The sequence below is a fragment of the Tupaia chinensis genome, unplaced genomic scaffold (genome assembly GCF_000334495.1).
Source record: "Tupaia chinensis unplaced genomic scaffold, TupChi_1.0 Scaffold000184_1, whole genome shotgun sequence".
NCBI classification, from domain to species: Eukaryota; Metazoa; Chordata; class Mammalia; order Scandentia; family Tupaiidae; genus Tupaia; species Tupaia belangeri.
In genome coordinates, this window is record NW_006159659.1 from 1,827,860 (window position 1) to 1,840,236 (window position 12,377).

Below are 12,377 nucleotides of genomic sequence, written 5' to 3' on the forward strand. Positions count from 1 at the left end.
GGAAAACCCCCAGGCCTGGGACTCAAACCACAGTTGACCATGTGGGAGCCCAGTGCCTTAACCACCACACTACCTACCAGCCCACCAAATCTACTTCTTTATGATCACTTTCAGAAAACATAAATTCCTTCACATACTTCCTATACCCAACTTCACCCCGTCTCCAAGAGAAGTTGAAAGAAATTATCAATTGACTGAGTTAACTTTTTCTGACTTAAGTATAAGGGGCTTTGAAATAGAAACTAGATTGTTACAGAAAAATAAAAATTTTATTCCCATTAAAATAAAAACAAAAACATTATCCAGCTAGCATTGGGAACTTTCTACAATATGACCCCATATTATTTTCTCTGCTTATTTCCTCTACTTCATTATTTACATTCTAGCAGAATCAGTGTGCTTACTCCTGATCAACTGTACCTTTCTTCCATTTGCTTGTACAACCTGAAATATTCTCCCCACCACCGAACCCTCAATTTCCATATGCAAAGGCCGTGTAAGGACAGTGAATTATTATCTTTTCCATATATTTTTTTCTGGAATTATGAAATCAGCACCTACTTCCTTTTTTATGGACTCTTTTGTTAGTGTTTATCTGGCCTACCTTATGTCATTATTTGAATGTTTTCTCTACTAAGTAATGAAATTGTGATGGCAGAGGACCGAGTTTAATTTGAACACTCAATCTTTAATTCATTTTTGATTACCCAATGATAGTGAATTGTATTTAAAAGATGCCAAAAATGTTTTTGTGAGCTGGATTGTGATATAAATGAATGAATGAAACAAGAAAGAAAAAGACTAAACCACTAAGTCATTTGTTGAATTTATCACTTGGATATAAAAAGATGTTTTTTGATAGCTTAATAATAAAATACATTCTGTTTAGTATAGTAATTATATTATTGTTTCACTAAAAGGGTAACTGAGTAGGATCCTATAGGGTTATGTAGTTCATCATAGGAAGCTGATTCTATGTATACTTATAACTTTCCAAAAAAAAATTAATCAGATTGAAGAAAACACTCCTCATTTTTATAGATATTTTCTCATTAGGAATTTAGTCCATTTGCATGTGCATCACATAGTTTGTAGAAGGATTATGGAAAAGGATAAAGAAAAAATGAAAATGCAAATTTTATATTGCATGTACAGTAAAAGACAGCTTGAGCTACTGAAGAGAATTCCTGGGAGTATATCGTGCCATAACTCTAAATCCAATTTTAAAAATCTAAATTTAATCCTGACCTAAAAATAACTAGAACATCAGAAGTGTACCTTTCCATAGCATAAATAGGTTTCTACAATATAGATTTCTCCCAATGCAATGCTATCTTCTTTTTAAAACTTGGGATATGATCTTTTGGGAAAATATTTGGCCCCAAGTGTTAGCAAAACTTACACTTTAGAGGTAAATATTTTTGAATATTTTTATGGTTTTATAAAATCTGTAATATAATGAATAATAATAAAATATTCGCCTTATAATGGATATTTTAATAATAAAGTGACTCCTTCAAAATTCCTAGAACTATTTAGATATTTAGCATGATAAGATAAATTTCATAAGCTTATAACTTAGCAAAACAGAACACAGTCATTTAGTTTCTACTATTCTCCCTAAATAGCAAGTTAATATGCACTCTTGGTTTTTTGGTTTAGTTGTTTTGTTCTTTTTGTTTTTTGTAAGTTTGTGCCTTAGGGCACATGCACATGACAGAGACAGAGAGAGAGAAAGTGAGAAATCACTGCACCACTCCCGGGGGAGGGAAGGTAGGAGCTGGCCACACCTCAATCACTTCTCCTCCATACTCCTCCTGGGATTTTGGGCATGCACGCACATGCAGAGTTCTATGACTCAAACTGCAGTAGGCCATGTGGGTGTCCAGCAACTTAACTATCACAGCACCTGCTAGCCCCTGTAGTTTTCTTTTTAAAATGCTGGGTTCCCATCCTTTTTGAAAGCCTCTGGATTTCAGTAATGAACAGCAGATCCAGCTGGGATCTGGTTGAAAGACTGTAGAGGCACCAACAAGAAGCAGCTATTCAAAGTAGTAAGCTTATTATTAAAGAAAGAAAGAAGTTCACTAGGAGAAAAAAAAATCAGTAAATTTGGGGAATATGTAACCAAAACACAGTTCTGAGGAGCTGAGAACTATTGATAGTGAGCCAACAGATAATGTTTTTAAATCAGCTTACTGAGTATATTTGATCATTTTTGGTTTTGTTTCTCTATCATTAGGTAATTCTGTAAAATAAATCAAGTGTTTCTCAAAATCCCATATTCATCAAAATCATCATGGGGGCCTCCATTCTGTGTCTTTTTTTATTCTGAAGATATACCTGGAAATCTGCATTTGAACCTACTCCCCAAGTGGCTCTTCTGTATATAGAACTATAAATAAAATCTGAAAATTACTGCAGTAGCTTAACTGTGTTTGAGTATAGATATGCTGCTTTTTTAGTGATACCTTTATTATTTTGCCTAAAGACATACTGTTTCCAAGACCCCATTAAAAGTTACCTTTATTTTTGTTAAGGCAGAGTTATTTACTTTCTCCTCTACTCACTCCACCAGTCTCATAATTGTACCATTATTATACTAAGTGAGAATATCCTAAATATCTTAGTGCCAACTTAAGCTTTAACTTACTATGTGTAAGTATTGCATACTTATAAAATGCATTATTTGGAAATTTAATTATTTACATTTTTATTAGCATTTATTTTATTTATTTTCAATTGTAAGATTTTAATTTTAATATTATGACAGTTTTTCAGACTGGTAGAAAAACTTGGCCACCTTAATCACATAGTGTATTTATTTCTCTTAGACTTTGTCTTACAGAGTAATGTCAAAATTGTCAAGCGTGCATCAGTACTTTATTCTTCAAATAATCTTAAATCTAGGATTTACAGATGTTATGCTTCAGTCACTGAGGCACAGCTGATAAAGATTTTCAAAATTTGAAATTTGACTAGAGCAATGAATAGTACAACTCAGTGGTCCTGTTCAATTTTTGTAAGAAATATTTTAAAAATTTAAGTAATTGTCCTTTCACATATTGATTTATGTAATTTTGCAGCATTTATATTTCTAAAGTTATTAGAACTTAAGATGTCATAAAAACTTTGGAATTCTTTCTCTTTGAACTTATTTGTGTGAATTCCTATCTTCCTAAACTGAACTTTCCTAAGACAGGGGCTATGTTTTATTCATCTTAATGTCTCTAGCAGTTAAATAATAGTTACTGAATCAAGGGGAAAAGTACACTTATTGTACAATGTCCAGTTAATTTAATAAATTAGAAAATTATTAAATAAGTTTTAGATATTTAATATACTTATAATTTAATGTTAATATAGTATCAGAAATAATGTATTTAATATTTAATAGTATTTACTAGGTTTCTATCTATTGCAGTTATTATCCTTTTAGAGGCTTAAATTGTTCATCTTGAAAGCCAGTGGGTATCCCTTCGTGTTTATGCCTGAGTCCTACTAACACAATCTTATAATCTCTGATGACATCTTTCTGTCTCATATAACAACATAATCTAAGCTTCATCTTCAACATGTCCTATCTCAGATATGGAATCAGGCATTTTCCCAGAAGGCCTGGGAAATGGTATTTCAAGACTACATACTTGGAAAGTTCAAGTATTAGGTTGGTTATGGTTCCTATGCCTCTTCAGCAGACATAGCTAAGAAATACACACACATACACACACACACACACACACACACACACACACACACACAATAGATCAAGATTCTAGGGTTTTTATTTAAATTCTTAATTCTTAATGTAAGTTTCTGCTTTATCTCATGCTAAAAATACTTATCAATGATATCAGGAATGTGAAAATGATAGTCACATTTGTTAAATGATTTCATCTTATGAAGCACCAACAACAGATTCAGCACAATGACAATAACACTACTACCAACAATGTGCTCACTGACAACAACAGTATTTAACAGTGCTTTTTGTTATATCACACTAGGGATGTGCAAGAAAATTATTATATATAATAAGATTTGAAATAGTTATTTTCTGTGATTATTATATCACTAGTAGGATATACATTTAGATCATATTTACTTTTTTCCTTTGAAGTTTGACTGTTTAATTATATCCTCTGATTCTGGGAAGGTAGGCAGATGATGAAACTTGGGTCCATCACAACTGAACCAAGCTGTAGAAGCAACATGAGGAAACTGGGCAATTTCCCAGTTTTCAGAAAATCATCTCTTCCCATAATTGTACATGAATTTAATTTGTGTAAAATTGACTCTTACAAATATAGATATAAGTGCAAGTACACTTTCAAAATATAAATGCTGTATCTTCACGTTGGCTCCTCTGTATACCTAATTTATAACTATATATTGAGTTGAAGGACCAGCAGTTGGCATAATTCCTATGTTGCTGGACTCCCGTGTAGTCAGTTGCGGTTCGAGTCCTGGGCCTGGTGGCTTAAACTCCCACCGGGCACATGTGCGTGCATGCCCAAGATCCCGAGAGAAGAATGGAGAAGGGATTGTGGCATGGCCATCTCATCTAGGGAGTGATTTCTCACTTTCTGTCTGTCTCTCTCTGTTTTTCTGGTGAGCACATGTGCCCTATAGCAAAAACCTCTCCAAAAAAAAAAAGGAGTTGACCTTATGTAAATATACAGATATAATATGACTATATTTGTAGTAAACATATCTTAAGCACATGAACCTCTCAGAAAGACAAGACTCAATCAAATATATTTGTTAGTTTGTGAAATTAATCTGACCTATATTTTACTTTTAAAAAATTATGTACTTCTGACAAGGTGTTGTGATAAATAGCATCATCAAAAACTATGTTGGACAAGATTCCTTTTAAAAAAATTAAATTCAGGGATAAAATGAAATGGATATCATTCCTTAAAATATGCACTACCGTAGGCCAGTCCTGTAGCCCAGCAGTTAAGCCATGTGTGTAGAAAACTAGATCCCGTATAGTTAACCACAGTTTGAATTCCACCCCAGGTATCTTGAAAAACATACCAGGTGCATGTGCTTGTGTGCCCGAAGTTCTGATGGGATGGAGAAATGGAGGAAAAAGAATTATGACGTGACTATATCCTGTTGTGTGTGGCGGGGTGGGGGGGGTCTGTCTCACACATGCATGCGTGCACTCTCTCTCTCTGACAAATGCACATGCCCTCTAGAAATTTAGAAATATGTGTGCAATACTGTGGAATATGGATTTTTTTTTCAAAATTAGTTAAATAATAAGTTATTTTTTTTATTTTGAAGTAAAGGTAATTTGTTTTTTTAAAAATTAATGCTACAGAACAACAATAATCATTTAATTCTTACAATGCCCTTATTGGGTACTACTAATATGCCCATTTTATAAATTCCTTGAGTAAACCAATCCATAGAAACATTAAACTCCTTTTTTTTTGGAAAGGGTTTTGTTATAGGGTACGTGCGCTCGCCAGAAAGACAGAGACAGAGAGACAGAAAGCGAGAAATCACCCCCAGGGGAGATGACCACACCTCAATCCCTTCTCCTCCAATTCTCCTCTTGGGATCTTGGGCACACACGCACACGCACCGAGCGTGAGTTTAAGCCACCGGGTCCCATCCGCGGTCAACTACGTGGGAATCCAGCAACATAGCCATTACGCTAACTGCTGGTCCCAGAAATGTTGGAATATTTCAACAAAATATATTTATCACAAGTAAAAGTTTAGTTAGAATTGGTTACAGTAATTTTCTTAATATTTGTTTTCTCAAGTGTTCTTAATAAATATTGTTCTTTGTTATGTATGTTTAAAATTAGAAAATAGTTAATCAAAAATTAGAATATCCTCTATAATTGACCATCTGACCTAATTACTATTAATATTTTGGTATATTGAATTCCAGATTTTTTTCCCTATTCTCATTTTTTTGTAGTTGTATTGTGAAGACTTTTTCAAATTATAGTACAATTCCTAGGACAATATTTTTTAAGAAAATGCTTGATTTTTTAAATTTAATGTATGTTTCTTTTTTCAGGATTGCACTGTATATGAAACAGAAAATAAAATTCTTCATGTGGTAAGTAGACTTGGATTTATTCTCTTCTTTATTAGAATTTGGGGTCTCACTGTGTTGCCCAGGCTGGCTGGCAATTCATGATCCTCCCTCCCTCAGCCTTCTGTGTAGCTAGGACTGCTAGCCCTTTCCATCACATCTGGATGAGAATATTCCATTTTTTAATTATTAATTAAATAAAATGCTACATACAGCCTGTGGGACTAGCAGGTGGCATGGTGGTTAAGGCACTGGAATCCCACATGGCTGACCATGGTTCTAGTCTCAGACCTGGCAGCTTGCTTTCTTTCTCTCTCTCTCTCTCTCTCTCTCTCTCTCTCTCTCTCTCTCTCTCTCTCTCTCTCTCTCTCTCTCTCTCTCTCTCTCTTTCTATCTCCCTCTCTCTATGGTGAGTACATGTGCCCTATAGCAAATTTTTAAAAGTAATAATAAATAAAATTAAGTAAGTCTTTTTAAAAATGCTATTGCCTTGGGGCCAGCAGTTGGAGTAATGGCTATGTTGTTAGATTCCCATGTGGTTGACCACCGTTCCAGCCCTGGACTTGTTGGCTTCAACTCATACCGGGCACGTGTGCATGTGTGTTCAAGGTCCTGAGATGAAAATGGAGGAGAGGGGATTGCGGTATGGCCATCCACCCTGGGGGATGATTTTTTTGCTTTCTGTCTCTTTCTGCCAAGTGTACGCGCCCTATAGCAAAAACCTCTCAAAAAAAAAAAAAAAAGCTACAGCCTGTAAAATAATGAACTAAAACCCAAAAACAAGCAAATAAACAAAACTACTAACCACATTGGAAAAGTCATGACATGTTTGTTTTTCTATGCAAAATGCATCATGGCTTCTTCTAACAACCCAATATTTTATAAAGAATCTATAAATGAAACAAAATATAAGAATTTTGGGACCAGCAGTTAGCGTAATGGCTATGTCGCTCTCTCACATAGTTGACTGCAGTTCGCGTCCCGGACCCGGTGGCTTAAAACTCACGCCAGGCACGTGTGCATGCGTGCCCAAGATCCCGAGAGGAGACTGGAGGAGAAGGGATTGCGGCATGGCCATCCTCCAGGGGGTTGATTTCTCGCTTTCTGTCTCTCTGTCTCTGTCTGTCTGTCTGTCTGGTGAGCGCACACGCCCTATAGCAAAAACCTCTCAAAAAAAAAAAAAAAGAATTTTATAAGTTATAACCATTCTGTTGTATATAATAGAAAAACATGATATAATATTTTAAGATTGTGATATGTAGTAAGGTTGGAATATAATAAATAATGTAGATAAAAATAATTTGAAATAAGAATTTTTCACTGCTCTTCTGTGACAAAAAGGTATCAGAGAAAGGTATTATTTTCTTTGTATGTTCTTTTTATTTATTAGTTGTTAAAGGGTAAATTCAAATTCATTTTTGTTTTGCATAAAATAAGACTTTACTATGATCTTCTTTACTTCCTCAGGAAACAAAGACATATTATTTAATCATTCAATCACAAAAAAACAGCTCAGCTCTTTTTTTAGAAAATTACAGTATTGATATACTGAAATAATTTGACACAAATAGAATGTAGCAGTTTCATTTTGTGGAGTTTGAGTAGTACACAAGATCATTCACCACAAAAGACTTCTGCCATAATGGCTACATGATAAAACCCTTTGAAATCACTTTCCTCCAATAACTTCACACACTTAACAGAATGTTATAGCCCAATAAAACTAATATACAAGTTTGTAGTAATTCTGTGTTTATGTGAACACTGGCACATCCTTGTCCTTAATCTTTTTGTTCATTTTTTATCTTGAATTGTGTACAAAATAGGTACCTGGCTCTACAAAATTTTTTTTCTAAGTTTTTTTTAATTTATATTTAATCACTGTTTATCTTTACAGTATACAACATGGTTTTCCCAGCATGATTATAGTGCATATTAGTCAACTCAAAGCCATTACCATGTAATTATCATCAGATCACTTTTCATTCTTGTACCTATTAAATATATTGTGGGACCAGTAGATGGTGAAATGGTTAACGTTGCTGGACTGCCACATAGTCGACTATGGTTCGAGTCCGAGATCTGGTGGCTTAAAATTCACACTGGGCCATATGCATACGTTCCCAAGATCCCAACAGGAGAATGGAGGAGAAGGGATTGCAGTGTGGTCATCTCCCCAGGGGGTGATTTCTTGCTTTTTGTCTCTCTGTCTCTCCAGCAAGTGCATGCACCCTATAGCAGATATCTCTCTTTAAAAACTCATGCTGGGCACGTGTGTGTGTACATACCCAAAATCCTGAGAGAAGAATGGAGGAGAAGGGATTGTGCCATGGCCATTCCCCCTGGGGGTTGATTTCTCGCTTTCCATCTCTCTGCCTCTGTCTCTAGTGAGCACATGTGCCCTACAGCAAAAATCTCTCTGAGAAAAAAAAAGGTGGTTTTTTTTTTTTTCCCCTGATCCCCACCCTTCCACCCTCTATAGAAAGGTATTCTTTTCTATAACAAGGGTAATTCACTTCTATAGTCATTTGGGTGCAATTTCATAAAATACTTGAATTCCCTTTGCTTTGAATCAATACTCACCAGACAATCTTCTGAGTGATAATTGGGCAATATTTGTTGAATCAATTCATGACTACTGATATTTTACTACTGGAAATTAGGTATGAGTACCTTATACTTTGTGGAAGGGCATTTTCTCTCTCTCTCTCTCTTTTTTTTATGAAGTGTTTGTTTGTTTGTTTTTGCCAGAGGACACATCTCTTCACCAGAGACAGACAGACAGGCGTAGAGAGAGAGAAAGTGAGAAATCATCCTCTGGAGGGCATAGCCACACTGCATCCCTTCTCTTTCATTCTCCTCCTGGGATTTTGGGCACATATTGTACACATGCTCGGCATGATTTTCAAGTCGCCAAGTCCAGGACTCAAACTGTGGTCAGCCATGTGGGAGTCTAGTACTTTAACCACCGTGCATCCTACTGGCCCCTCTCCTTCTCCCTTTTTTTTTTGGAGAGATTTTCACTGTAGGGCGCGTGCGCTCGCCAGACAGACAGAGAGAGACATAGAGACAGAAAGCGAGAAATCACCCCCCAGGGGGGATGGTCACGCCGCAATCCCTTCTCCTCCATTCTCCTCTCGGGATCTTGGGCACGCACGCACACGCGCCCGGCGTGAGTTTTAAGCCACCGGGTCCGGGACATGAACCGCGGTCGACTACGTGGGAGTCCAGCGACATAGCCATTACGCTAACTGCTGGTTCCCCCCCTCTCCTTCTCTTAATGAACAATTGGCTAATTTTGTTTGTAAATCCATTTATTGTTTGATGCTAATCTGTCCTGATAACTTTACCTCTGGTAGGAGATCATGTCATTTCTGCAGCTGCCAGGTACTAGATAGTGAAAGTCCATGTGCTTGCCAAAGGATACTTGTCTCTTTTATTCTTACTTTTAGACAGAGAGACAGAAAGCGAGAAATCACCCCCCGGGGGGGATGGCCACATCGCAATCCCTTCTCCTCTCGGGATCTTGGGCACTCACGCACACATGCCCGGTGTGAGTTTTAAGCCACTGGGTCCGGGACTCGAACCACGGTCGACTACATGGGAGTCCAGCAGCATAGCCATTATGCTAACTGCTGGTCCTGATGATAGCTGATATTTTTAATTTTCACATTGGGTGCATGTACTCACTGGAGAGAGATAGAAAAGGAGAGGGAAAGTGAGAAAGCACCCTCCAGGAGGGCTAGCCATACTGCACTCCATTCTTCATTCTCTTAGGATTTGGAGCACATACACACATATGCCCAGCATGTCTCTCAAGCTGCCAAGTCCAGGGCCCAAATTTTGTAGTTGGCTATGTGGAATCCAGCTACCTTAATTATAATGCCACCAATTAGCTCTTGTGTTTTGTTTTGTTTTGTTTTTAAGTTTCAGGTATCTTCCCAATTTTTTTCAACTAGCTTGCATTGCTTTCATCATGGAAAAAAATATAAAAGTGTATATTATTTTAGTGTAATTATAATTCTCTTGGCTTTTAATGGACCGTAGTATACATAGAGAATAGTCAAAAGTGATTTAGACAACCCTTAGACTAAATATTCTTTTCACTTTTATCATCTCTAAAATTATATAGTTGCGTCTGCTTAAAAACAGTTCAAAAGACCTAGTGTGAAGACAGGTTGGTTATAGTGTTGGGCTGAGATGTCTGTTAATGTTTAATGTGAGAATGAATTAAAGGAGACTAAACAGAATGGTTTTCCTTGGAATTTGCCATTAAATAAAATGGAACTGATGACAGAGTGCAACCATAAGGGATAAAAATCTATACAGAGAAGCAATGTTCTATATAACTGAGTGATTATTGACTTAAGATGGTTTATTTCAACTCTACCTGTATCTATATGATATTTCCCTCTTGGGCTTTGTCTTGGATTATTTATTCTCTAACATGTTGAAACTCGTCTGTTTGGCTCTGCACAGAACCTTATTTAATAAAGTAAATCAGTTACAGAGAATCTGGAGATTGTATCAGTTCTATGCTTTCTCCTCAATCTCCCTTTATATATATATATATATATGGCCTTCAAATCTAGAGATAAGTCCTGCTGAGAAGCCATTTCAGAGCTTGTGCTTTGGTAGACTGCCTCTGCTTGTTGCAGCCCATATCTAAGTGGTCTTGTGTATGGCACCTACCTTACATTTGCATTTTACTGCATTGTTTTTTTAATGGGAAGAATAAATACAGCAAACTTCTGTTTTGTTATTTAATGTTAATAGTTCTTTACAGTTTACAGAGCATTCTCACGGATCTTCTCTCAGCTTCTGCTCCCGCTCCTCCTGCCACTCCACTTTTTTTCCTTCAAGTTATTTTTAAATTTTTGTTTGATAAGGAATTAGGCTTATTTTGGCATGATAAGTATTTGTTTTATTTCATAAGCATTCTGTATATTTTTTCCTTCTTTAAATTTATGAATTCTTTGTTCCTAAACTCCATCTGGACTCAAATTATTATACCTTTTCTGCTATTCAGACTGGAAATAGCTTAAACTGCATAGAGCCAACAGATGTAAGAAAGGAGCCTGGAGGGGAAAGAGCTCATTTTAGTCTTCGCCTCGACATCTATATGATGTCATTTATGAAAGCCTAGCTTTTCTCTTCTAATCACCCAGAACCTTAAGGATGTGTTTTAGTACCAGGGTAGCAGCATGTCTCATAATGAAATAAAAGTGTTCATATTAGTATTAATATTTGTAGAGGTTTATTGAAAACAGTGGCACTCTAATGACTTAAAAATCCATAGAAGTAATTATATTTTGGTCTTCAGAAAGTCTTTAATACTGTGAAAAGTCACTTTTACAGCTGTGATCCTGGTTCAAATGCAAACTGGAAAAAAATATTGTCTTTGATGGTTGACATTTGGTTGTAACTAGCATTTGAACATATAAATTATGATCAATTTCATTAAACAATGGATGCTTTTTTTAAAGAGATACTGTATTAGGGAAACAATTTCTATGTCCTTAAAATATGCAATTATTCTTCCTCTCCCCTTTTCTTACTTTCTGTCTTTTTTAAAGAATTCATTTTATTTAATTTCTATTTATTATTATTATTTTCTTAATTTGACCAGACAGAGAAAAGGAGAGCGTGAGTGAGAAAGCAAGCTACGAGGTCAGGGACTCAAACCATGGCCAGCCATGTGGGAGTCCAGTGCCTTAACCACCATGCCACCTGCCTGTCCCTAAACCATGGATTCTAATACTGAGTTTTATAGATAGGAAACATTAAGCTGTTTTTAATTTTTTCACAGTTAATGTTAACCTTCAGTCTTGGCCCCTTTACCATCTTTTTGGTCAGTCTAAAGCATGCTAACGCTATTATTGAAGTAGGCATTGGTTTTGGAGTTTTGGATTAGATTATCTTCAGGTTTTGGTACTTTGGTGGCTAAATGCATTGTACATTATATTAAGTGTAAAATAACTTCTCTACAACTGATGTCCCATGCAAGAGAGGAGAAATCCAGAGGTAATAACATAGATAGAGGAAATGTTTGTCTTTCCTTGGACCAAAAAATGTGTATATATGAAAGAGAATGATGTGACTCACGTGAAAAGAAAAAAATCTGATTTTAGTACTTCTTATTAGATAGTGTGTGTGTGTGTGACAATATATTTACATGGGTGCTCTTGCTAAAATTAGATTTACTGAACACATTATGATTTGCAAAATGTTTTCATATTTAGACTGTCTCTATAAGTACAGCCCTTGTCCTTGAAGGCTATTCATTTTTTATTTGAGAGTTAAGTGAAATAAAG

The 12,377-nt window shown here is 35.8% G+C and overlaps 1 protein-coding gene across 1 annotated transcript in view; it reads left to right on the forward strand.

The window, feature by feature from the left end:
• CNKSR2 (connector enhancer of kinase suppressor of Ras 2) overlaps positions 1-12,377 on the forward strand; it is a 299,161-nt gene that overhangs the window by 97,131 nt on the left and 189,653 nt on the right. The window contains exon 6 of the mRNA XM_006146681.2: positions 6,046-6,087. Within this exon, the coding sequence (XP_006146743.1) occupies positions 6,046-6,087 (42 nt within the window). The remainder of the gene's footprint in view (positions 1-6,045; positions 6,088-12,377) is intronic.